Source organism: Vulpes lagopus, chromosome 17 (assembly GCF_018345385.1).
Source record: "Vulpes lagopus strain Blue_001 chromosome 17, ASM1834538v1, whole genome shotgun sequence".
NCBI lineage: Eukaryota > Metazoa > Chordata > Mammalia > Carnivora > Canidae > Vulpes > Vulpes lagopus.
In genome coordinates, this window is record NC_054840.1 from 35966666 (window position 1) to 35994556 (window position 27891).

Genomic DNA, 27891 nt, shown 5'->3' on the forward strand with positions numbered 1-27891 from the left:
TTGTCATTAATAATTTATTTATCCGTTCCAGGGACCCCAACCTCATTTAAAAACCAGAATTGCAAAGCACTCCATCAGCAAAAGCACATAAAACCCCCACAATTAGTATCATAAGACAGCTCTTACTCTGAGAAAAAGTTTATTTCACCTTTTGTTACAAAGGCACAGAAGTCATCTGAGACCACAGTACCGAGCACTGTGAATGTGCAACTCCATAGTCCTCGCAGTCTACGAGACCCATGAGTTATAGATTCTTTCTATAAATAATAATTAAAAGAAACACGGGACCATAAAACCAACATAGCCATAATAAAAGGGACCTGAAACTTCCTGCCAGGGCAGCTGTGTGTCTTGACAGGAATAAGACTGTAACAGTGACGGTCTATCACCAGCCACAGGCACAAGGGACCCAGCTTTGCCAAAGAAACAGGAAAATGAGCAACTTCTAACAAGCTAAAAAATATATATAAAAGCAGTACTGAGGTCATTCTATCCTCTCCAGTCTTCAAAAATCTGTACTTCACACAGATGAGAAGTTCTGGGTCTGGCTTTGGACACCGAGGTGGAGGCCCCTGCAGCCTGTGTGCATAGGTGCTGCCAGGGCATCCTTGTCGGCGCAGGATGGCCTCACCGGGGCAGGGAGGTCTCCGTCGGGGCAGAGCCTGAGGAACCCGTGCTGGCGTCCAAAGGGGCGTCCGAGGGGGTGTCCACGGTGGCATCTGTGCTGACGTCCACATTGGCTGCTGGGTCTGCTCCAGGTTCAGCACTCACCTCGTCCTCTGGCGGCCCAGAGCTGCCCGTACTCTCCTGTGCCAGAGAAGTCCCCTCCTTCTTCTTTTCTGCCAACACCTCCAGCCCCATCATCCTGAGATAATGAAGCCGTTCGTTCTTGGGCACAAAAGTCCGAATGGAGGCCTTTCCCCGCCATCCACACAACACGATGGGGCACTGGAGGGTGTCTGGTTTCCTACAAATGAAGTGGCCAAGCGTGAGTATCAAGCATCCTCCTGACACACCAAAGCAGGTATTAACAGGCAACCTTTCCAAAAACAATATTCCCCGAGCCCTGGGAGCCGTTCTAGCCTGCGATCCTGCGGAGGGTTTTCTCAAAGGAAGATCAGCCCGTTTCAGGTCCTAAACACTCTCAACATGTTCATGTTGGCCAGTTTTTCCTTCTCAAAGCTCTAAAGGAATAACCCCCAAATCCAGAATTCACACACACTTTCAACATCAGAATTTCCAAATACTTCCATCTCCACAGGAGACCAACCTGTGAGGCCTCACGTCTGCAGAGCCGGACGGGGAGCCAGCCGCCCACACTGTTGCCACTCAGTGCTTTCCCTCCTGCCGGCTGGGTGACCCCATCTCTTCTCAGTTAACCCCCCGCCACATCACACATCACAGGACAGGCCCCAGGACCCCATGCCTCCCGTTTCCAGCGTGCAGTGTTCTCAGGGCCCAAAGCACCCCCACCTCCATGAGCCTGCTCCATCCTGCCACAGACGTGCCCACCTGCTTGCCAGGCGGCAGCAAGCCCCCTTTCTTGGCTGAGACAGCCGGCAGTTACCATGTGACTCATGTGCCCCTTACCAAGGGCCTTGCAAATCATTGTTTCCTTCCAGGTCTGCCACTGGTCTATCGTTTTGGCTCCAAGAGCCCTGTTCAATGAACCCTACATCCCACACTCTGTGATGTGTAGGAGGGTTCCGATTATACTTCAAAACGCACACACCAGGAAAGAGAAGGGGCTAAACCAGGGAGAGAAATAAGCCATGACAAGGAGAGGGAAAGTCCTCAGCACCCTTCCACCTTCCCTGGGGAAAGCCTGGACAGCACGCGGAGAAAACTCGCTAAGGGGAAAAGATAAGAGTCCCGACTCCCACCTTCAGTCTCTACCTAAGGGCTCCGCAGCCACCTTTGCACCAGGTGCCGGCGTCAGTTTGTGCATCAGTTTGTGGAAGAGCACATGGTTCCATACCTCTCAAACCCGTTTCTGGATCCCGGTCTTAACGGTTCTGAAACTGCCCCTTGTTCCTGGCACACCCAGAGCCCGTTTTCCTTTTCTTGGGTTTTCCTCCACGAGTAGAGAAGTGGGCTGAAGCCTCCTTGACTTACACCTTCTCCAACCCGGCCACTTGCGCTCGATGCCCTGTTCACTGTTGTGCACCACAGACACCTGGCAAGCACGGTCTATATCTTTACAGCGCGGCTCTCACGCGGGACACCACCTGTCTCTCCTACTCCTGCCCCCTCCCTTGCTGCTCCCATCTCATGGACCTGGACCCCCCCAATTCTGCCAGGAGAGCCTGCAAGTCCTGGTTCCCTTCTACACTGCCCTTCGGAGCTCCAAGCATTAAGCCCATGGCGATGCATCAACATCGGCCCAAAGAACCACACCTGGAACTGCCTTTCAACTCCTAAAACTTCTGCACGGCAGCCTGCCCAGGTCTCCTGCGGCCTATCCCAGCATTTCCAAATTCAGCTTGTCTGTTCTCCCGTCCTTCCCCTTGACTGGATGACACCTGCACAGCTCAAGCCCAGAAGCCATCCCCGAGCACTCCTGCGCCTTTGCCACCCATAGCTCACCCCATCTGCCCTACCTCCAGACGCAGCCCTGTGGGAGCCCACGCCACCTGAGCTCTTCACCCTGCTTCTGGGCAGCACGGACCATCGGGGCTAACTCTCAACAGACTCCTAAGGGCTGCGTGATCCTTGTGAACACCACAGGACAGTGGTCAGGCAGTGGCGCACCCCCACACCTGCCCTAGATTACACTGCCCGGTGCCTAACAGGGAACCCACAGACCCGGGCTGAACCCTCGGCAGAGATGGAAAGACCCCACCTATCTTGACTATTTCCCCTTTACATTCCTTCTGTTCAGGATGGAAATCAGAACCAGATTTCTCAGGCACAGAGAGATAGTACTAGACATTTTATTCGCTAAATGAAAATTTGTTTGGTCTGAGCTGAATGCTCCTGTAATAAAGTACTTTCACGGTAATACACAGTAACATTTGTCCTAGCACTTCTCCGTTGCCTTTAGGAGAATGCTCATAGAAGGCTCCCACAACCACCCACAGTGCCCCCACCGGCAGGAGCACCCACACTTACGTAGGGTCCGGCTCGTACTTAAGGACGATGCTCCCCTTGGCTGGAAGAGAAACAGACATGTGTTGGCGAAGCCTGCCAGTTGTCCACACCGTTTGTGTCCAGGTTGCAGAGAGAGCAGCAAATAATCTGCACTCTCAGTCTCAAGGATCCCAGTGGGGAAAAGAGGACTTTCTTTCTAGAAACACAGAACCACCAGCAAGCCGAGCACCAAGTGGGACCGTCCAGACAATCTGGCAGACGACGGAGTCAGACCACTCAGGGATTTAGCTGAAACTACTCAGACAGTCTCTCTCAGCAGCAGGGAGACAAGGATTAACTACTGGTTAATGCTCACATTCAAGATTAGGCAAATAATTGCTCCAACTTCCAGAAACAGCACAGAACACACATAAAAATTATCAAAAAGTACACCATGATCATCTAAATGTGGGATTAAGGAGAAGAAGAAAACAAGTACAAACAGTCCCTTTATCCTTTAAAATAATCTCCACTTTAAATGCGGTTCCTGCTCGGGACACCAGGAGACAGATTCCACCCAGCAAATGATTTATATCCTTCAGTTGCAAACATAAAATACATAACCGCAGTAACTTGATTTGCTCAATTTCTGTGCAAACTGAGCCAGAAGCTGTGGGCAAAGTTATAATAAATAACCAAGACGACGGGTGTCTGGGGGGGCCCATCAGTTAAGCGTCTGCCTTCAATCTGGGTCATGACCCTGGGGTCCTGGGGGATCGAGCCCCACATCAGGCTCCCTGCTTAGTGGGGAGCCTACATCTCCCTCTCTCTGTGTCAAATAACTGAATATAATCTCATTTAAAAAATAACAAAGAACAAAAAGAAAATCAAAATTAGAATCCTTGGTGATTTTTTTTTTTTTTAAGGTGAAAATACCACCAGAACACCCTGAAGTGGAAGTTCATAAAATACCAAAACAACGATGTGACCAAGGATCTATTTTGGTGGACTGGTCAAGCCATGGGAGAAGCTGGCAACGCCTGCATCCTGCTGCAACCCACCTGCTGAAATGCCAAACAGCCCATGCTGGTTAGCGTCCTGCCCTCGTGATGGATGAGGACAAGCTGGAGCACCAGGATATGCCCTCCTTCCCTGGTGGCGGGCGCTCGGGGCTCAGGCTCGAGGGACAGCCAGGGCCCCACACCTGTCGGATGGTGCTGCAAGGGCCCTCACCATGGCCTGCTGGAGCAGGACAACCTGAGGGGGGCCTCTAGCCCCAGGTATGCTGAGATTGGACGCTGTCTCCACAAAGCCCTCTGGAAGCTGACAGTAGTAGAAAAAAAAGCTCTAACGAGCTTGAACAGCTCCGTCTTGTCTTTATGAGGACAAGCCAGGCCTCTATGCGAGTCCAACTGCTTACCCAAGTCCTTGGCTTGGCTGTATGTCTCACTGCTAAGTTTTCTAAAAAACGGATTTTCCTGGGTTAACAGAATTTTAACATCTTCCATCGACACAGTGATAATTCTTGAATTGATAAATGGATACAGCGTGTATATTCCCTGAGGGAAGAGAAGCCACCATGATGAGTGTGAACAAGGCCCGCTGCCCCTGGGGCCCTTCCAACCCTCCCCTCCCGGCAGGCCCGCAAAGGGGGGCACCCCTGCAGGGGTGTGAAAGCAGACACACTCCCGCTCAGAGTCCGGAGGCTGGTAGGTACCAGCCCAGTCTCGCAGCAACTGTACCTGTGGGGTTACCACCACTGGCTGCTGCATGTAAACTCGAGGCTGGGGCTACCAACTCCATGTTGCCAATTACCTCCTGTGCCAGACGAAAAGCACAATCGAACTCTTCACCGCTGTTATTCCGACACCACACTTTTATCCCAGTGTTTATAACCTACAAGTGGAACACGTAAATGAAGGCCAAAAAACTAAAATAATCCCCTTCTACCACAGGAGGCAGAGCTGTAAGCAGGTGCTGAAGGGAAGAACCGGAGACACTTTAGAAGTTGTCTGACTTAAAGTAGGGGTGCTGGCGGCCTCACTGATGCTCTGATGGCACTGGTTTCATGTGGCTGATGTCCAACAATCATCACCACAACATAAACCAAGAGAACCCGGCCCCGCCACCCCATCTGCCTGCTGTGTGCACGCAGAGCCAACACCAGAGCCAGCCCATGCACGAGCTAGGCCAGACCCCCACCCCAGCAGCCTGGGCTGCACTGTGCGCACCTTCATCCGCTCGCTGTTGTTTACCAGCACGTTCCTCAGCTCCTTAGACACCATGTACAGCTGCCTTTTCTTCCCTTCTGTAGTTCTAGTTAACAAATTCATCTTTGGGAATGAAGGATCCAACGCATAAAACTTCCTACAGATAAGACCAAACTGCTTACAAGTCTGGTTCAAGCATGACAAAGTGGCCTCAGGCATGGGCCCCTCCCCCAACAGAGTTTGGTGTCTCATCTGTGGCTCAGGGGGCCCTGCTCACCCACCACCCACACTCAACAGAGTTTGCCCAAAACCCTGAGCCAGTTTTTCTTGCAGTACAACTAGATCTGGGACCTTCACTGATAAGTACAACTTCTTGCTCTCACCTGCAACTCCAATGACCTGAAGACACCTAAGCCAAGTGACAAAGGTTCTAACGGAATCTTACAAACCTCTGTGGGGGATTCATCATCCACAAGGCAGCCAGGTGCCCATTGTGGTCAATGTGAACTGAGATTAACTAAGTAGGAAGAGCTGCATTGGAGCCCATAATCCTAAGCACCTCTCCTCTGTTTCACGGAGTTCTAGTTAGGGTACCTCCCACCCAGACCAGGTCTCCACTTCCCACAGGATCTGGGCAGGGCGGCTCCAGCCACTGATCTGGAAGCTCCGCTGGGTACCTGACATTCGGGGCCACAGCACAGCCCCCGACCCCACCCCGGGACCCCACCCCCACTCTGGCTGCTCACCGAACACCAAAGCGCTTGGTGAACACGCTCTCTAAAGTGTCACTGGCTCTTCCAAGCAGTTACAAGAGAAAAAACATGCCATAGGGAACTAAATAAAAATATGTGGCCAAATGTGACCAATAGCACATGTGTATCAAGAATTATAAGGCTGAATTAGTCCTTACTGGATAGGTGGAAATAACGGGTCATCTTCAGGAATAAACACAAATGGATCTTCTTTAAATCCAAACAACTTCATTTTCTTAGATGGAGGCGGCCTGAGGAGGGACTCAAGACAAGCAGCACTCAGTCATCAGTCTTTGGGCTACCCGCCCACAGCAGCTCTCCCCTCCCGCCAGTCCTCTGCACGCACCCGACCCCCGTCCACAAACAGCGACACCCCCTGCAGCGGGGACGGCCCCGGCAGCCCCTGCGGGTGAACGCGAGGACTCAGAGGTGCAGACAGAACCCCTTCTCTTACCCACACACTCCGTCTCTCTTACTTCCGCTGTCGTCTACATTCTCAGGCCTTCCTGCCGTGTCGGTGTCCTCCATCCCACTGACGGCTTTACTTCCTGGCTCAGTGGGGTCTGCAGCCGTTCCTCCTGTGGGGTGCACAGGGCTGGCCCGCACAGGCTCTCTGGGCTCTGCCGACTCCGCTTGCAGCTGGACCGGGAGATGAGCGCGTTTTCTCTCCAAGCACGACCCACTTTACCCCACCCCAAGAAAACCAGCGCTCACGACACAAAAACCATCCTACTTCTCTAGTGTTTCATATACAGAAGGCGGAGTTGTTGGGAAGTATCTTAATTCATTTGCCGTTATAAGCAGAAGTCATGGGTGCCTTTTCTTCTGAAGTTAAAAAGGATTCTATCTTAATCCCGTAAAGAGCACGTACACGTAATTTCCCAGTAAAGGCCAACAACACAGTCAGCTCATCCTCATTCACAAATGCTACTGTGCACCTGCTCTGTGTCAGGCAGGCTGACAGCTATAAACGGGCCAAAGACCATCCCTGGAACAGCAGGGAGGGTCAGGACACGAGTGTAAGTAACTGCAGCCCGTCCTGGGGCACCTGGATACAGGCCCTCAGGCCTGGGATACGGTGTGCCTCCAGGGACATCGAAACAACTGCGGCATAACAAAGGAACTGCGGAGCTGGGGCAACCCATATCAACCTGGCTTTGAGAACGAGCCAAATGGCTGACTGCTTAATGTGCATTTTATACAAAATATTTATAAACAATTATTTAAAGTGTATCCTAACAAGTTGCAGCATTGGTGACAGTGGTGATTTCCAGTCCCTATGAAGTAAGCTTACAAATTAGGACACCCGAACACAGGAAAGTGAAACACGCTCCTCAAGGAGCTCTGAAGTAGACGAGCTGGCGGGACTCTAAAGCAATCCGTGCTAGGCAACACTGCCTCCCAGAAAATACATTTCATTCAAAAGTAAAAAACGAAAAGAGAAAGAAAACAGCCACCCAAAGGCCCTGCCCACCCCCCTCCAGCTCCTGGAAATGCCTCCTTGTCCTTCCCAGGCATCTCAAGTGCCCCTTTCCCACCACCCCTCAGTGGAAGGAATAAGGACCCAGGATAATAAAAGAAGAGGGGAGGAGGCTCACTATAGGAGCAAGTGATGCCCCGCCGTCCTACACAGTCCCACACTGCATGGAGCGGCAGGACTCAAGGGAAAGCCTGACACTTGTCTCTGGACATGGTCCCAGGACAGAAACGTCCACAAGGCCGGAGGCCGCTACAGTGAGCAGTGAGGGCACAACACGCTCTACCCAGAGCCGTGTGTGTTTTCTCACTGTGTCCACAGAGACTAGCACAAGGAAGAGGAATCTCAGACTGAATTCACATGATTCTAAAACCTCAGTATGAAAGCACAAATAACAACTTGTTAATAGCTTCTTATGTGATTACAACAAAATAAAATTATAAGTACACTTAACTCAATAGAACATCATTAAAATTAATTTTATTTTTTTATTTGTACTTCTTTTTTTGTTATTTAAAGCTTTTATTTATTTATTTGCACTAACACAAGTGAGCAAACATGAGCAGTGGGAGGAGAGGGAGAAGGCGACTCCTCCCTGGGTAGGATTGGCCTGATGCAGGACTCAATCCCAGGACCCCAAGATCATGACCTGAGCTGAAGCCAATGCTTAACCAACTGAGCCCCCCCAGGCACCCTTGTGTGCACTTTTTAAAGGGACTGCTAGACCATGGAAGTTACACATGTAGCTGGTGCTCCCTGTCTAGGACAGCACTGCTCAGAGCTCCTGACTCTGGAGTCTGGGACCCAGGAGATTCGAGAACATCAGGAATGAAACACTCTCTAGCCTCATGCAAGCAGCACGGCACCTGTCGGAAGCCCTGATGTGAGGCTGGCCACTCAAACATTAACATGCAGTAGGCATATCCCAGGAACTTTTCCTTTCTGCCCCTCCAAAGTCTAAGCATTATTTGTCCTCCTTTGTAAGCATTCAGGTGAAACACTGACCTTCAGAGTGTGATTTCAGCCATGTTCCGACATTATAGAAGGCTGAGATATGAACTAGTGAAATAAATGTCATGTTGATAAAGAGGACAGCAGACATTACAGGGCAAGACTCAAAAGGCTGCCCTCTTACTAAACCTGTTTCAGGGCCTCCAACAACAATGCAGGAGGCAACTGATTCCTTAGGACAGCTCAGGCCTTCTCGTCTCCTTACCAGCCTGGCCTGGACAGTCTCTATCACTGCCCCCCACAGCTGGCGGGGAGACAGGCTGGCTTGAGGCTGGCAGAGTCCTGTCAATCTGCAATGGGCTCAACTGAACCAATCCCCAGGGAACAGAGCACAGCAGCCAGCTTGGGACTATGACCCTGAGCCGCTTAAGAGTCATTATGTCTTCTCAATGTTTATTTAACAACTGGATTTAAGAGGCAAAAAGAACATAATCCCCCAATCCTGCCTTTTCCATAGATCTATCCTTTTAAGACATTGCTGCTTTTTGGAAAACTCAAAATTTAAATGAATCCCTGCCCCTGCCACACACACGCTTATGCTCTGCAGCTTTCCACGTACAAAAAATGCTCCACTGACCACTGTCAACATCTGCCCAGAATGCACAGAAAGCTCACATGATAAGCCACATTATTTCAGAAGATACTTACCTTTGGTGGACGTTTATTCCATGGCATTGAAGACTTTTTCACTAATACTGCCACAAAAAACCCTCCAGTATTCTGATGATGTGGTAATATCCTAAGACTGCAACAAAAACAAAAACAAACCACAACGCATACTTTTTACCTGATTCAAAATATATTCTTTTCAGGAAAAAAAAACTGCAAAGATGATATGTGACAAAAAAAGTCACGTCTTCTGGTCAGTGTTCACACAACCCTTACTGGCAGACAGCCAGCGTCAGCTGTGTAGACATTTAAGGTAGCATCCTAAGTACAAGCATTTAGGTCCTCACCACTTGCAGTGCTTACAAATGCTTAATGCCAGCAGCTAACAGAAAACAAGAACTTCTTTCTTGCTGGCAAATTCACATATCTAAAGTATGGCCCAGGCCTTGCAGGAACGCCACAGGGCCCAAACTCCCCACCTTCCCAAACCTCTGCAAGCCCCACAAACTCACCAACGTTCAAGGTGCATCGCCTGTAACTTTTCTGGGTCCTTTGGTGGGAACATGGTGGGTCGGATCTGGGTGTGTCTGCTGTGAGGAACATCTTCCCATTCTGCAAACCACTGTCCATCTTTCGTCATTACCTGCAAAAGGAGACAGCAGAACTCCAAATCACCGCACTATCTAATAAAAAAATCAGAGTGCTAACATAAATGTTCTCAAACATGATAAATGGCAACTCTCATTGCTCTTCAAAGCTGAGACTATGTGGGAAGAGAAAAATGAGGTAGATGCTCTTGTATTCCATTAGATAGAATAATCATTTTGTAAAAGTATTTTCCATGCAGATTTGTTTTTGTTTTTGTTTTTTAACAAGCCTCAGATTGTTTCTGGTTTAAAACTGAGAAGTGAATTGCTTATACTGGAAACGAAGCTTGAATCCCAGCCAGTAATAAAAACGCAACAGAGCTAGACTTATGGGGATGAGAATACACAAAGCTGATTTCTAATTAGAGAATAAAGGTAGGGAAACGTTTCTGTTGCCAGAGAAAAATATCTGTATAATCATACCATTTGTCATTCAGTATTATTCTGAAATTACCTCTCACCCAAAACTCACAGTACAACCAAAAGTAGTATTTACTAAAGTTACTCCAATATATACACTTTAAAATGCATGATTCAGACCAGCCTGACAAGATGTATCTGCTCTTATGAGTCAGAGTCCTCATAGCAAGATTACCTTCCAATGGGTGATTCCGGGCATCCACTTCAGCCCTGGCAACTCAGAAGACACATCAGCAAGTTCCAAAGCACCTACGTACAACAACAACAAAATCCCCCCATGTTGTGCCCAGTGAATGAAAGCAGATGCAAAGGATCACACAGCATGTGGTTTTATTTACATGGCAAGCCCGGAAGGGCAAGTCCATACAGAGAGAAAGGACGGGAGTGGTTTCTGGGGCAGGGGCGGCAGGGAGGGGAGGACAGAAATGGCCTAAGCCTGGCTGGGAGAACAGCTGTGCTCATAAACTCACTGTAAGTTACTTAGAGCGAGTGACAGTGCAGCACGTGACTTAAAACACCGCCTTATGCCCCCCACGGAAATGTGCCCCAAGGCTAGAACTCCGAGCATTCGACCAGCGCCAGACTTCTAGACACACACATCAGACAGACAACATGGGTCTTCATGCCTGTAAGCAAACACCCCAGAACCTAAAAGTAACATTTAAAGTGAACTGTGAAAATTTTAAATCATTCTGTTTCAGGCCTGAGTTAGTCTCCTAACTAAGCCCAACAGGGTAACGGTCCAGCTTTAATAACATCCTGTCTACAGTAACAACATCGTAAGAAGCTGTAAGATGGGGCCATCACGGAAACCCCTTGTGGCCACAGATCACGGACACAGACTGGACAGCCTCTAAGAAGAGGGAAAGCCAACAAAGCTCCATGGAAGCTATGAAACACGTAGACGATTATAAAACAAAGCATAAAACAAAGCAAAAGGTGTTATCGTAAGAAACCTCTGACTAAAGCACTGTCCTGATTCCTACTAGTCTACCTGAACATTCTTATTTTTAAAAGCAAACAGGGATAACAGTGCAGGTGGGCAGAACCTGGCTCTGTCTTCCAAGCCCTGGCCAGGCAGGGCTCAGCAGTGACTCCCGACCAGCATGCGGGTCAGGAGATGCCGACGCTGGTCTAGTGTGTGCAGACCCATTGCCTGTCAGCCGCCCTGTCTACAGCCAAGTCTCAGCTCCCTCAGGGTGGGCCGCACCCCTCCCAAATCCTCAGTCACTGTCAAGTGCAAGGCTCAGCGAAGGACAACTCTTCCATGCAGCCCCACCTACACGCGGTGCCTCTGACAGACCAAGGAGATGGAGTCTACCCTGCAGTCTGAAACCACCACAGGCAAAGAGATGGCTGCCCCACAAAACTGAGAATGGAAGGCCACCTGTCCCAGCAGAGGGACACCCACAATCACATCACTACTACCTGCCATGGAGACTATGTCCCTGCAAAGAACGTCATTCAGAATTCACAGCCAAACAAAATAAACACAACATACTGAATTCGGATCTCAAGGACTCCGAAGGGGAGAACTACAGGGTAGACTACACAGCACAGGCCAGTCAGCCACTGCCACTGAGAGAACTGGAAGCTGAGGCAGCTGTGGATACCTGTCTCAGTATTTATGATCCAACTTCCTTCATACACACATGTGGAGGCAATTTGGAAAATCTATTCTGGGAATCACAGTTTAAAATCCCTCTTTATTAGCTTTAAGACAAATATGAGGGGAAAAGGTAAAGTACCAGTAAGAACTTACAGAAGAAGTATTTTACATCAAACCATTATGGAAATTGTTGTTCAAAAACATTTCATGTCATCTGCCTGCCCAGTTTCTCATATATAAGAGTGTACTGAGACCTCACTCCCATTCGGATGGCTACTATCGAAAAGCAGAAAGGAACAAGAGCTGAGCCAGCCAGGATGTGGAGAAGTCAGAACCCTTAGGCACTGCTGCCAGGAATGTCTGCTGTGAAAAACAGTGTGGTCCAACCTCAAAAACGAACCACAGAATTCTATCATCCAGCAAGATCGACAAGATCCACAGCCTAGAAACTGGAGAGCAGGGTGTCGAGGAGCTAACTGCACAGCCACATCAGAGCAGCACTTTCCACAACAGCTGAAGTGGTGAACAAGCCCAGGGGCCCTGGACAGAATGCAGTATGCACACAGGGGGACGTCCTTAGCCTTTCCGGCAGAAAGAATGAAAACCCCAAATGGGCTACGACACTAATGAACCCTGAGGATGGTGTGCAGTGACATCAGCCAGTCACAAAAAGACAATCCTACCTGATTCGACCCACGAGATACCTAGAGTGATCACACTCACAGAAGAGGACCATGGGGTCGGGAAACGCGGAGTTGGGTAAGAGGCCCGTAGTCGCAGTTTTGCAAGACGAGGAGCTCTGCAGATTGGCTACACAACCGTGTGAGTGTTCTTAACACGACCAAGATGCAGTTAGGAACAGTTACAATGGTCAACTTCAAGTGTTTTACCACAGCTAAGATTTTGCAAAACACCATTATGAGGACTGACCTAATCTTTCAAACTTAAGAGACACAAAACAGGCAATCCTCATAATTCCTTAAGTGTGATAAATTTGTTATAAAGGCATGTTTTTAAGTCAGGGTATCTCACTTCAGGGTTTATAGGCTTATCACACAAGCAAAGGCCCGGGAAGAGGTCTGCGTGAATATACGCTATAGCAATAAACAAGGTCTTTGAGAATCACATACTTAATGCACCCCACATGCTTACCTTCACTCTTTTCCAGCAAAGATGCTATAACTGCTTCATCTTCGATGGGGTTTAGTGAACAAGTAGAATACACCATCCTGCCGCCCTCCACCAGCTGCTCGGCGCCCCGCGTTGCGATCCGCAGCTGTAAGCTGAGAGGCAGACGCTAGGTCACCCTGAGACCAAACCTACCCATGCAGCACACACCGCACAGGCACTCCTCGCATCACATATTCATCACGTTTTTATGACAGATATCGAATACAAAATACACTATTCCCATAAAAAGAACTCTTTAAAGCTCCACACGAAGTTAGCACAAACCCACATAAAGTGTTCTGTGTTAACCAAAACAGTGTCTATCTACATAAACAATCTGTTTACTCTTCCCAACATGCCAACGACCAGAGCACAAAGCTGACTGATGACTCAAATCGGTATATTATGTGAGTCCCACCAGTAAGAACCCTCCATCCCTGCACAAATATCTGACTTTTGTATGAACAGCTTATGTGCCTTAGTACATTCTAATCCTAACATCTATTTCACACACACACAATAAAAGCTAAAACGTATTTAACAGAGAAACAAAATCTGCTGGAGTTATTTATGGTGAATATTCATTAGTACACTATAGACCACCCACAGTTCTACAATTGGAAGTGTGTAATTCTAACATTAAATGAAGAAAAGAATACACAGCTCTGTAGAGCATACAGAGACTGGCACGTTAACATCCATATGCACAGAAAAATGCTACAGTATACTAAACATCACAGAAGTTATCTTTGAGTTATGAGACCTCCTTTTCCTTCTACTTTTAAGAATTTTCCAAATTGGGGCAGCCCTGGTGGCTCAGTGGTTTAGCGCTGCCTTCAGCCCAGGGTGTGATCCTGGAGACCCAGGATCAAGTCACACGTCAGGCTCCCTGCATAGAGCCTGCTTCTTCCTCTGCCTGTGTCTCTGCCTCTCTCTCTCTCTCTGCATCTCTCATAAATAAAATCTTAAAAAAAAAAAAAAAGAATTTTCCAAATTGTCTTTAAAGACAATCAGTATCTTTACTGATTAATCAGTTTTGATTAACATCAAAATGTTAAGCAAAATAACACAGAAAAACAGAGGAGAGAGAAGAAAGCTGAGTAGGACAGTAAAAGGTTAAGTGGTCATTTCATGGAAAACAGAGGTCTTGAAATGTTATAGGAAATTGTCATTAAGACATTTTTAATAAATGTGTACCTGAAATGCATACAGTCTTCAGTTTACCCACTCTTGAAAAAGTTCTGAAAACTACTACCTCTGATTCATATGCAAACTCTCTCAAAGGCGACCATTTACTGGTGCTTATGGTCAGTCAACTCACACTCCGGACACTGTCACCACACTCAGGGTAACCCTGCCCTGCTGTGGTGGGACTGCCTGCCAGGTGTAACCAAACTCACCCATGCAGCTGCAAGCTATTCAAGGTTGTCCACTTCTTCCAGACATCGATGTTTTTTCTCATAGTGCCATCTCCGCTAGAAAGGAAGATATTTAAGAACTTAAAACTCTGTTCAGGGAGACCGACCACAGTTTAACAAATACGTAATATCCAAGCTAAATTACAAAATGGGTATTTTTTTATTATTATAAATGCCAATTAGAACCCCATCTAAAAAAAATAAAATAAAAAAAAAAAAAAAAAAAAAAAAAAAGAACCCCATCTAAAGGGACGCCTGGGTGGCTCGGTGGTTGAGCGTCCACCTTTCGCTCAGGTCGTGATCCCGGGGTCCTGGGATTCAGTCCCACATCAGGCTCCCCACATGGAGCCTGCTTCTCCCTCTGCTGAGGTCTCTCTGCATCTCTTATAAATAAAATCTTAAAAAAAAAAAAAAAAAAAAGAACCCCCATCTAAATTCTCACAAACCACAGTCAACTTTCTATTTCTGCTTTAGAAACATTAATGACACTAAATTTTTTAAATTATACTTTAGGTTTCAATTAGGTAAGAAAAAACGGATTTGAACAGATATTCTCATTCAAGACTTAAGGAAGTATCAGTTTGCTTTCATTTGAGAGAAATACTAGCGAAACTAATTTTCAGACCCAGGACACACAACCATCAAGACACTTGGATTCTCTTACATAACAACCTGGTTAATCAACAATCACATTTTAATCAGATTTATATGAATAATGACAAACACACTCATAAGGGATTTTCCACAGCAAATTCAATTAAGCCATTTAATTTCATCAAGACTTTTCTATGCATCAAACACTTTTGGTTTTCTACCTTTAATACAAATTGTTTTCATGTAAATGTTGTAATACAGACTTGATCGATTCATCTTTCTTCCACACCTAACTTTATCTACCCACTTTTTCCTGGGTGATTTCTGGATCTGGCTTTCTCGGTGTTTAGTCTCCCTTGGTGGTCTATTTATCTGTCTTGAGGGGAAGGGGCTTGCAGGATAAAAATGTTCTAAGAGATATAATGGTTTTCAAATGACATCCCTTGCCAGGACAGCAGTGGCTTGAAATTCTACCACAATGTTTAGGATTTCCTCAGCTTACAACTCGGTGCTCAGAAGGTCCCTGCATTCTCCAGGATGACACGAGAAGTGAGTTCTGGCTTTTGGATCAAAAGAACACAGGAATGGGAAAACATCTGATCCAAAGGAAAAATCACATAACTGTGGCTCATGACCCATTTTCAGTATTTCACAGGGCCTTCTTGCAGGAATTTTAAAGTGAAATCCGATTCATTCTTCTGACTTACAGCTCTCATAACGCATCCTGCCACAGGCAGGCAATCTGCTATGGTTTAAACAAGGTGGAGCATGTTAGCGGCCATTTTATGTAACCATCACATTCCGAGCCAATAGAGTTTTGTGATGGTTTCCGTGCTCCAGCATCGACAAATTCATGTGCTCACAAGGTGACCATGGCCTACGTTGCTGCCTCTGAGAACTTAAGAGAGGAGAGGTCTGCAGTTTTATCCTTTTCTTTTTGGAAAAACTCAGTTATTCAGTTATGCCATAAAATTCTTTTATGGGTAACTCTAAAAATCTAACAATACATAAAATTTGAAGAAATGTATGTACAAAAACAATAAATACAGGCACGAGTCTCTCAGAGGTCTGAACTCCTACACTGCACTGCGCTGAATAATAGAAGACTTGTCAGGAAAACCAAATAGGATCACATATCACTCCGTGATGAGTGAAGTTGGGAGTGGGCTCGCTCTGGATGAACAGATCAATCCTCATGATCAGCTCCTGAGACCAACCACAGCAGAGCTTACAATGCTATTAACCTCGCAGGGATTTTCTTTACCTTTGTGAAGACTACAAAGCCGGCCCAGCTTGTGCCTCTTCGTTCCATACCCTCGCTCTACTGCACTGGGTGGCACTGACTCTCTGGCGTCTGTCTGCTAACTTAGGGTCACAAGGTCTCTGTCTTGATACCAGCTGCCAGAAGGACGTGTACGTATCTGGGTGTGTTCATGTGCAAGGTCCTTCTAGCCTATATTTGATTTGACTTCCTTGGTGGATTTTAGGTTCTCTGGCCTCTTAATAGCATAAATACCTGCAAGGGACGTCACATAAGATGCGATCATAGAAGAGAATCTCTTTCCTCCCATTCACATCTATTTGGAGTCTAGGTATGCTGGATGCATCGTGGTTGACCACCATGATGCAGGGGCTGCTCAGCCTTTTGGCCTGATGAACGAGCAGATAGCAACGCTTGTTGTCCACATCATTTGCGATGACAAACCCCTCTGAGAACATAAGGTTATAGCGTCAGGTGAAATGTAGCATAAGTAGAATAATTTCCTGAAATATATAAGCTCCTAGTTGGCAGGTGAGAAGCAGCAATCCACCAAACTCAAGACCCAAGCATAAGATTTGCCAGAAGAAGCTAAGTAGTCCAAAAAGGTGGCTCAGCATAGATTTTTATGATCACAAAAAACAAAATGGCAAGATTTTTTCCAATCATTGAATTATTCATTTTGTAACAAGCCAAAAACATCTTTTCTATTATTTTTAATAACAAAATAGAGAATGAGGGGGGCACCTGGGTGGCTCAGGTGGTTAAGCATCTCCCTTTGGCTCAGGTCATGATCTCAAGGTCCTGGGATCAAGCCCCACATTGGGCTCCTGGCTCAGGGGGGAGTCTGCTTCTCCCTCTCCTTCTACCTCATTCTCCTGCTCATGCTTTGTCTCAAATGAATACATTTTTTAAAAAATCTTTTTTAAAAAATGGCAACAGGGGAGGAAAAAAGGCGTAGAAAACAATAGAATCCACTTACAAGTGTTTAAAATACTGCACGTGTGTGCTGGGTCTCCTATTCTAAACCCTGCGAATCCGGTTTCTGGGGTGGGGCCTGGGTTCCTGAAGGTTGCCTGGCAGTCTGGTCTGAACCCCTGGCTGAGACCCGGGTGCCACCTTTTCTCATTTCTGGTTCCATCATTAGCAAAAAGGCACATGTGCCTCATAACACTATAGAATCAAGATTGTTCTAAAAATAGGAAGTGTAAAACATTGATAATAGAAAGAGGCTCTTTACTACTAATTTGTAGAAAATAATTAAAAACAGAAAAGAATAAAGAAGCCTTTTTAATAGTTATGTCACAGGAAAGAACACTTTGAACAAACAAAGCTGAACTCATACAGTAAGAGGGCAGGTGGCTTAACAAGGAAGGAGGAGAGAGAAGCAGATAAAATGCTGAAAGAGTAACACCACAGACAGGATTCTTCGAAGGAGCACTAGTGACACCGTGATCGCTGCCATGGTCTGAGCACTTTATCAGCTCAGAACACCCCCAAGTCCAGGGCTGACGCCCATTTCACACAGACATCCAATACCGTCACCTACCGTGCTGGGATTTGAAGCTGATAAGCCTGACAGCAGTTCATAATTACACTCTACTGCCTCTCACATGGGCAGTGAGGAATCAGAAAACAAACCAACATAAAAACCCACTATGACAATGTTACCACTCAAGATTCAAACAGAAACTTACCTACTTATGGCTAAACAGCAAGAAAAAAGCAAGAAACACTACTTGCTTTCACAGAACACACACTTAATTCTAAAGTGAAGCCACCCTCCCCCACCCCCACCCCCACCTTCAGGTACAAACCCGTGGGTTTGGGAACTAGTCACAGTGGTATGTGAAATATCCAGTCCTACTCTCAGAGACCAATCTGCTTGTCACAGAAGGCTCTGAGACCCAACCTACAGGTAAGGTTACCCTCTCTCCCTCATCTACACTCCACAAAGTGGCATTCTGACCCTCCACAGGGCAGTCCAATGCCTACCTGGGAAAGGCACATTCATGTCGGCATGTAACATTTCAATTAACTGTGTGGTCTTTGATCCAGGTGCTGCACACATATCTAAGATCTATTAAAAAGCAAGAAATGTTTGATGTTTTTGAGAAATCAAACATTCTACACTTAATTTAAAACAACTATAGGAGTCATTCTAGTATTTTGATTTCTAAGACTTAAATACATTGCTTTATGGAATGAATCCTCAACGTTATCTATTTAGCTGCCAGGGATCTCAGGAGGAAGATACTCTGCAGAGGAACAGAATGGCACTGGAGTCCAATGGGAGCCATACGCTCAGGGGATGGACGGGCAAGGACACTCACTGCAGGCAGCCCTGTAAGCAGCCTGCTAAGGGACAGAAAAACATGAGGACTCAAATCTCAGCCCAGCCACTGGCTGGCCCTGGAATGCTAAGCTGATGGTTCCAATTTTTCTTTGCCTCCTTTTCCCCATCTGGAAAAATGAGACAGTGAGTGACAGCATCTACCCTCACAGGGACATGTGGATAACACAATGAATGAATTCAGGAGAAGAGCACAAAGCAATGCTTGGCATGTAACAAGTTCTCAGGATGCATTCATCATGATTTTCAATCTGACTGAGTGGCAAGACCACTGCAGTACATCTGTGTACTAAACACATTTAGTGAGTGAACTTTAAAGAATAAAATAATTATGGGTTGTAAAATTTAAGACATACATACATACATACATACATAAATAAATAAACGAACGAACCTAAAATAAAATACATAGCATTCTCTATCAAAAAAAAAAAAGAAAGAAAAAAAGGGCAAAAAACAAGAATTATATTAAGAAAAAGGTGTCAGCAAACAAAGCCACTTTCTTTTTAATACACAATACCTTATGGTGAGGGTGAGCATTGAGTAACAGTGGTGGAATCATGCTAACGGCTTCTTGACGACTGATATTTCCCTTAGAAGATAAAATTTAAAAAAAAAGGAATATTTAAAAAGGCAGAAAATTTCAATACTAGGCATTACTTCATATGCAACAGAAAAAGACCACATAATCATCACACATGCCATCAGTTAATACTATCACACAGAACGGTATGTAAATGGGACCGGTTTTTACACTAGTGAGTTAACGGCTGCTATCTAAAGGCTAAGGAAGAATGACCATTAACAGCAAAACTTACTGCTAGAACACTAGAAATGCATGTTTAATAATACTGAACTTTACAAAAGAAAGGGGAGTGTAAGCTTCCGCAGTCCCAACTTGCCCTCTTGAGAAAGAATGAAAGGTGGATGAGCAGTCTCGGAGGTGGACGCTGCCAGTGACACCCCCTCGGCAGCAGGAAGCAAATCCCCACAGGCACAGAACAGAAAGCCGCTGCCAGCAAGGCTCTCCCTCTCCGCTTGAACAGTAAGCTCTCTCTCAGTCCTCGTCTGTTGCAGGAAAAGCCACTGTCTGCTTTCTACTCACAAGAACTGCCCTGCACAGGGGTGAGAATCCCAAGCACCGCTCTGTCTCCCCCAACTCTCACTTGGCCAGCAGCCCCCCCTATGTCCCTGCCAGCAGGCCGGGGGCCCCTGTGGACACGTATGACTGCTCACACATGTGAATGGAGCCAGCACTGGCCTCACTCACTCCTCTGGTTCAAGCCCCCAGACTGAATGCCTCCGAAATCATGATCAGTTAAAAAGCAGCAGGACGTCGGCTGCCAGGAGACTTCGGCCCCATGACAGCATGGCTCCCCTGAGCCTGAACGGCCAGCCAGACAGCCGCCGCGCACCTCACCCTCGCGCAGCTGTCCAAACCTGAACACAGACTCCCAGACGAACCTGCGGAGTTGAACCTCAGGGCTGTCTGGCCCACAAGGAGTCTGTGCACTTCCATCAACTCACTAGGCACATGCATTCCAAGCAGGTTACTCATGATCCTCCACCCCAAGTTTTCAATCAAAGCATCCGAGTGGTACGAGGACAGAGCACCTGGCTAAACAAGCTGGCAGTCACTCACTCGCTTCATACAAAAGTACTGAAGGGGCTCTGCAGCCCTCAGAGGGCATCTCACCCTGCCGACGTTCCATCAAAACCCTGCACTGGCTCCCTGTGGCCCACGCTAGCAACCCAACCCTCCCCGCCCTTCCCTCCACCTGACCCCAGTTCTGCAGAGGCTACCCACAAACCGTCTGCTCGTCCAGAGCAAACCTGAGTTGCCCTTACTTTGCCCCTCTCACCTGACCTTCCATTTGGACGGGAATTGGAGCCAGAAAATCCCCTCTTATACTGACCCAGGGACAGAATCAGGAATGCAGCAGCACCTAGCTGGGTTTTTCCTTCCAGGCCGGGAGTGGAGTGGGCTGGGTTGGGAGGGATGGAAAGCCTGGCCAGCAGAAGCCCTGTTTACCAAGTCACCAAAGTGGCAAGAGCTCCACTGCGGCCCTGGTAGGAGAGAGCTGTGGGTGCAGCAGAGGTCAGATGGGGTTGGGGCAGAGGGCCTCCAGGGGAGCTGTGGGGGAAGCACGGGGATCCTGAGAGCACCCCTGGAAACTCAGAATGAAAAGAAATAAAATAAGCATCACTTGGGCAAACACAAAGCTTTCCACGACTGGTAAAAGGAGACTCAGGAACAGAAAAAGATCTCGGATTTTGAATATACAAGTGACAATTCCAGAAGACCAAAAAGAAGACCAAGAAATGCACGGGTGTCCACTTAATCACAGGGAGGAGGGAACCACTACTTTAAGGGGAAGGTTTGAGCCTAAAGTAGCAAGTTCAGTGCCTGAGCCAAACCAAGGAATTTGGGATGGCAAAGAGACAGCCGGGAGGATGCGGTGCCATGGAAAACCAAAGTTGTTAAATTCAGGCTTCATGGGTTTTTCGCAACAAAGGTGAAGCAGAGATAGGAGCGAGGGAAGAACAGAAATGATGAGAAGAGAGCAGATCAAGTGGCCATCTCCTGAACGACACCCTACTAGCACTGCAGCCACCAAACCTAGGAGGAGCAAGGAAACAAGACATCAAGGGCACAAGTGTCTGAGATCCTCCCCAAAGCCCATAATGGATGCACCAAAGAAGAGCACAGCTGTAGGAGTCATCAGAAATAAGAGTGACAAACACTTTTCTATACACCCTATCTACCAAATCGCTTCCGGTGACACTTATGGACAAAATAAAACCATAATACTAAATAGCTTAAATTAACCACCATGTGTTTAAATGAGAGCTTTAGGAGAACTAACAAGTCTAAAAAATCTACTCACAGACTCGGTTTCGCTAACCAGAAACTGGTGAAACTTCTCCAGTTGTGGAGACTTTCTCAAGATTTTTCGACTCAAATTTGTGTGCCAGGCAAGTTCTTCAGGATACCTGACCAAAAAGAAGGTAAAGCATCAATGGATTATATACATAAAAGTACTCTTGACAATTTCTGGCTTTTACAGATCGTATACCAATGAGTGTCAATGAGACACTCACTTCTGTTCTACTTCCCCACATGCACGATCCTCTTATGTACAGACGGCCAGCACCGCATGACGTCACTGGGACATAAGCATCATGGTTCTAACTGCATCATGGCCCGGGCAAAAACACAAGAGCCAGGCAGCTCAAAGAGATTTAGTATGATTATTACTACGAAATTGCAATGATGATGTTCAAGAACAGATGAGAAAGCGGAGACTCCTCTGGTCTTCACCATGTATGCTAATGATGGTACAGAGGCCATCAGAAAAGAAGTCAGTTAAGCAGCCGACTCTTGATTTCAGCTCGGGTTATGATCTCAGGGTCCTGGGATCAAGCCCCATGTTGGGCTCTGTGCTCAGCGAGGAGTCTACTTGAGATTCTCTCTCCCCCTGCCCCTCTCCCCACATTGTGCGTGTGTGTGTGTCTCAAAAAAATAAATCTTAAAAAAAAAAAAGACCTAAGAAATTTAAAAACTGCAGATCACAATCAAAATTACAGCTGAAGAACAACCAGAACGTTTGACATTTAATTGCAATCTTTTTTACAATATTTTTCACTACATCTAAAACAAAATAGCCCAATGACGTACTGAAACATTTTACACATCAAAAAAAAAAAAAAAAAAAAAAAAAAAAAAACCCTAGGATCACTGCCACACTGACTTGTACTCCTATATCATTATTTATATGGACCTAAGAATGAAGAAGCATCTCCTGCCATTTCTGTACTTAAACTTTCTGTAATGATGACACCACTGATTAGGAAACCTGGCTCACACATGATCCCTGAGCTCCAACTGCTCCAGTCAGCACACTGCTATGCCAGAGCCATGCTCACCCAACCTGGCACCAAGCTAAGCACTACTTCCAACTCAGTGGTAAGTCTCACTGCAGTTTTAATACTTACTACTCAGTCTCGGGTGAATAACCAGCTCAACTTAACAATGCAGGATCACAGTATTTCCAAGTGTCAAATTGTAGCTAAGGCCACAGCCTTGAAAATCCAATCAGAACAGTTGCAAAACAATACATTTGACTGCTTTGAAACAGAGTAACTATTTGAAAGAAACAAACTCAGGCCTTGAGATTTTAAGACACTACTTGACCATCAATGATATTAAGAGAGAAATCTGGGAAGTATTTTCTACCAAATAATAGAGATGAAACTGCCTAAACCTGTTCCTGACCGCCCTCCAGCTATCCCAGCACTTTGCTCTATTCCCTATGCCTGGTTCCTTCTACAATATTTAACTTGCTTCAAAAATCTAAAACCAAAACAAAATCACACTTACCAAGCAATTAAAAAGTTTAGTTTTCAAATATTCCCTTTGGCCTCCTCAGGGATAAAATTGTAGGAATACACTCAGATTTACCTTTTCCTGTAATCTTGTGGAAAATCTGCTATTTCAGTGCAAACTTTGCAAGACTGGGGAGACAAACACCTACTTCTATGAAATTTCTTGCAACCTTGAACTGTATGTGATCAATGACTTTCATGTAATTTCTTGTAACCCTGAACTGTATGAGATTAATGACCGTGAATTATGCAAGTTACCACCTTACCAGATCACCAAAACATCATTTATTCACTCATCTGAATGCCACATGCATTCAACCATGAATTTGTTCAATTCAGTTATTAATCATTAATAGCTGAATTTTCATTTTCAAATAAAGATAAGCAGTCTAAATACAACCTGCACAAATATTTCCTCATGTACTTTTTAGATTAAATTTCCGTTAAAAAAATGTAAATTTATTAAGATGAAAATTCCACTGCATGTAAATTGTGAAAGCTATTAATCTTTCAAAAAAAAATACTTAACCTTCAAATAATTAAATACAAAAACTAATGATTAAAATGAAAAAGTATACATCCCGTACAGCTTTAGGAACCATGGTTTTGGAACAACAAACATCTTTGTAGCTTTTAACATCAAATAAGATACCTTAAAGAATTAAATTTGAATTTCTAGGTGTATAATTCAAATTTAGCTCCTGAGTCTTTAAAGTCCTACTTGGAAACTTAGCACGTCTTCCCAGGATGAGTTAAAAAAAAAACCAGTGTCATCTTTATACCTCAAAAATTCTTACAGAGAAAAAATTATCTGTAAAAATATACAATATTCATTATAAGTCTTCTTTCAACCCATACATAAAAAGAACATAAACAGAATAACAATCAAGTTATTCTCAACTGATCATCAAAATAACACTTTTATAAGAACGCTCTGGTATAATACCTTACAGGTCTGAGTCCACAAAAACGAACAAACAAAATCTGCCAAAGCTATGAGTCCTGCACTTAATATTCCTTCTAGAAAACATGGTTTTCAAAGACACTTTCCTAAATTTAATTCCGCTATATACCAAAATGTAGAGAATATCATTCGATTTATTTACAGAAAATCACCAGAAATCTTGGTAAGTTTCTTCTCTCTTGCTTGCCAAGAGACTCATGGGCAGCTCACACAGACAAGCAAATCTGACTGAATGTTTGTACAATAAAATTTGTCATGCAATGGTCCCGGGTAACGGAAAAGCTGGGTATCAGGAACACAAATAACACAGTATGTTGTTCACACCCTTCAGCTGTGTGCTCAGATTATAGCCAACAAAACATGAAAAGCATCACCAACGGTTATCAGAGAGTGATTCCTGGTGGTTATCAGAGAGTGATTCCCATTTGTTCTTCAACCAGACAACCCCTGGGATGTTTCTCAGGTGTTGAAGAATTGCCTATTCCTGGACCCACTGCTACTGTTCAATAATCAAGATGGAAACCATCTATTAAATGTTGCAAGGCTAGAGTTTAACTGCAGTTTGCAGAGAGGGAGAAAAATGGCAAGCCTAATTGTCATGGATCTGTTGGAACCTGCACAATGACCCACCCAGAGGCACCTCTTTAAGCCTATAGGATGCATGCTTTTCAGCTCCTCCTACTGCCCACAAGACTTCCTCATCTGAAAAGCTACGTTTCTATGCATGTTTAAGGACCAAAGGCTTTCAGTAATTATATGTAGCAGCCAACACACACAAGACTATTAGAAATGTGCACAAAGGCAACCTAAAACCCACTTCTTTTCAAAGTGTCAGGTGGCCTCTGCTTCAAACACCAGTACCATCGGTTAAATCTCCAAACCAAGGCACTAGAGAGGAGGTAAGTATAGAACCTGGCTACTGGGAGAGAGGAAGACGCTTGGTAATGTGCAGGTTAGCTCGCTCAGCAACGTCCTGCCTACAGCAGCTAGAAAAGCATTTTCCTTTCCTGACGACGTCAGGACAGTGGGCATGCAGTGATCACCAGAGTCATTTTCCTGTATCAGAAGCTGCAAGCTGTTAAAATCTGACCAGAATGTTTGACTTAAAAAAAAATGATGACATGTTTTTGACTTAAAATTGTAGGTTTATTCTTGTATCCCTGAAATGTTGCTTTACAAGGGTGACATTTGCTTTTGAGCTCAGCTGAATACTGATTTTAGCTTTTGGCCCTCCAGCATTTACTCAAAATGTCTATGCCAAGCACATCAGGGATATGGCCACGGAAAATCCAAATGACCAACGGAAGGAAGAAAAGCATATCTATAACCCTCGTTTGGTAAAAACCTGATCTTGCTTTGGGACCTCATACACTTGGATGAGCAAAACCTCAGAAGTTGTCAGAAGTGCTGGTTAAATTCACCTTTTTACAGGGATCATTTAAAACCCTTGTCTGTGAGAACTCTCAATGCCTCAAAGTTGATCATCTGAAATGTGGAATAGAAACTACTTTAAAGACTTTAAGATTCCTAAATTGACCCAGGGCTTGTTGCCACTATAGTTTGTGTGTGAGGACTCCCGGTGTTTTAGAAGCTGGAACTGCATTGACTGGAATGAAACTTGAGCTGAGCCACGAAAAGCAAAGAACCCAAAGGACAAGTAGAGAGAGGGTAGAGGGTTAGCATGGAAGGCAAGAGTCTGCTCAAGTGCCGAGGATACTGGAAATAGGGTCAGGGGCGCCTAGGTGTCTCTGTTGCTTCAGTGTCTGCGTCTTGGTTCTGGCTCAGGTCATGATCTCAGAGTTGTGGGATCGACCCGGTTCGGGCTTCCTGCTCAGCGCTGATTCTTTCCCTGTCCCTCTTCTTCCCACTCCACTCCTTGTGCACACACGTGCTCTCTTACTCTCAGAAATAAATAAAACCTTTAAAAAAAAGGGGGGGGGGGCAATAGAGAATCAGCTGGAACCTGTCTGTGGCCACCTTTGTGAGGTTGAGCCCTCCTTTTGCTGAACATAGGAGAGCCACAGGGCAAGAGTTTGGACGAGAAGAAACAAAGGGTTTAAATGGAAATGGACACAAGTGGTACCATCATAGAAGGCAACAGGCTGATGGACTTAGAAAAACTAACAGAACCAACTAACCCTTAGGGAGCCACAAATCATGCATGAAAAGCTGCACACTGATGTAAAATACAGGGGAAAAGCACTGAGTAAAAGAATGCATGGATGTCCGTAAAGTCGATTCAGATTATCTCTCAGTAGCAGCAAACACGTTGCCAAGAAAACAGGTTGTCCTTTGACAAAGATTAAAATCCTCCCACAGGATGAAGGCTTGTCTGACCTACCAACTCAGGGGCTGTGGAACTTCAACTTTCTGACCATCCACCTCCAGGTCCTCCAATTCCTTGAAATACTTGTTCTTCAGGCAGTGAAGAATCTCCTTTGCATGGCTATTAAAAAATAAGTAAGTTTTGATCCAATCTGGATGGCTAACACGATACAAGTTATCCTTTGTGAACCCAAGGTGACGAGTGTCTTAAAACAAACCCCCGTGTGCACTGAAAGGTGCCTCCCTCATCCCTGTTTTCTTCCTCTACCCCTTCCAAGTTTTTTTTTTTTTTTAATTTTTATTTATTTATGATAGGAACACAGTGAGAGAGAGAGAGAGGCAGAGACACAGGCAGAGGGAGAAGCAGGCTCCATGCACCGGGAGCCTGACGTGGGATTCGATCCCGGATCTCCAGGATCACGCCCTGGGCCAAAGGCAGGCGCCAAACCGCTGCGCCACCCAGGGATCCCCCCTTCCAAGTTTAAACGACCGTCACTGTTTCGCCGTTAAGGGAGTACCGCCTTCCTTCCCTCCCAAATATTCCCACCGCTCACCTTTACTTGCAACTCACCTGGGAAAGATGGTACCACAAAGATCTGAAGGGACAGAGAACTGGGCTCTCGCACAAACTGTGTGACGACATCAATCCTCAGGTGTCCCCGGGGAGGGGCACCCTCGGCTCTCCCATGCCCAGGGACCATCCTTTCCCAGGTGGCACGCTCCCTGCTGCGGCCTCCCGCCCCGCACACCGCGGCTTACTGCGTGACCCCGCGCCCCGCCCTCACCGCCGCCAGACCCTGGAATCCACAGCGCCGGGAGCAGTGGTCGGGCGCAGGGCGGGTGCGGGAGCGCCCCGGCCCCGAACCGACGGCGGTCGACAGCAGCGGGCCTGGGCACGACCCCCCTACCTTTTGTAGCCAGTGATTCGCAAAGTGGCCGGGAGGGGCTCCCTGAGCGCTCCCATGAACTGCTCCCACTCGCCCTCGGGCACGATCTTGAGCTCCTGGTAGTAGTGCTCGAACAGCTTGTTCTCCTTGACGATCTCGGGATAGCCGCCTTCCCAGGCCTGCGGAACGAGACGCGGGTCCACCCAGGCCAGCGGGGCCGCGGGCCGGCTCACCCACGGGGCCCCCGCCCGCCCGCGCGCGCCCCGGCTCCTACCCCCTCCGGGCGCTTGCCGCCGCCCTCGGCGCCGTCCTCCGCGCGCTGCGGCCGCTGCTGCTGCTGCTGCTGGAGCCGCCGGCCCCGCGCCCGCCGCCCCATGGCCCACGCGGCCGCGCACGCCGCCCGCACCCAGCTCCCCGCCACGGCCGGCCCAGCGGACTTCCGGGCTGGCGCGAGGACCCCGGCTCCGCGCCTGCGCCGTTCCGGGGCCCGCGTGCGCCGCGGGGAAGACGCCCAAGGCGCCGCGGCCCGTGCTCTCGGGGAGCAGCGAGCCAGGGGCAGCGCGGGCGGCGCCCGAGAGGGACGGGGGCCCCCGGAGAGCAGCCCCGAGGGCGCCCGCGCGGACTCCGGCAGCTCCGCGGACAGCCCGCGGCCGCGCGTGCGCAGACCGGCGAGGGGCGGGGCTCCGGCCGCGGGGACTGGGCCCGCCCCCGCCCCCGCCCCCCTCGGCGCCG

The 27891-nt window shown here is 46.9% G+C and overlaps 1 protein-coding gene across 1 annotated transcript; it reads right to left on the reverse strand.

Moving 5' to 3' along the window:
- Positions 1–27792, reverse strand: NSUN2 (NOP2/Sun RNA methyltransferase 2). The gene is made up of 19 exons (XM_041731611.1): positions 27434–27792; positions 27181–27338; positions 26289–26393; positions 21486–21591; positions 19118–19189; positions 18240–18324; positions 16503–16695; positions 14375–14449; positions 12957–13087; positions 10371–10444; positions 9641–9771; positions 9168–9264; positions 6486–6670; positions 6190–6282; positions 5301–5436; positions 4885–4965; positions 4490–4628; positions 3112–3151; positions 1–967 (listed from the first exon to the last, which is right to left on the reverse strand). The coding sequence occupies exons 1-19, from the start codon at positions 27533–27535 to the stop codon at positions 628–630; spliced, it is 2343 nt and encodes a 780-aa protein (XP_041587545.1). The 5' UTR covers positions 27536–27792; the 3' UTR covers positions 1–627.
- Between the last annotated feature and the right edge of the window lie 99 nt (positions 27793–27891).

Coding starts and splice junctions, on each gene's coding strand:
- NSUN2 (XM_041731611.1), bottom strand. CDS start 27,535: ATGGGGCGGCGGGCGCGGGGCCGGCGGCTCCAGCAGCAGCAGCAGCAG. Junction 18,325..19,117: donor ATGCTCACCCTCACCATAAG/GTATTGTGTATT, acceptor GCTTTTTAATAG/ATCTTAGATATGTGTGCAGC. Junction 4,966..5,300: donor ACAACAGCGAGCGGATGAAG/GTGCGCACAGTG, acceptor TTCCACTTGTAG/GTTATAAACACTGGGATAAA.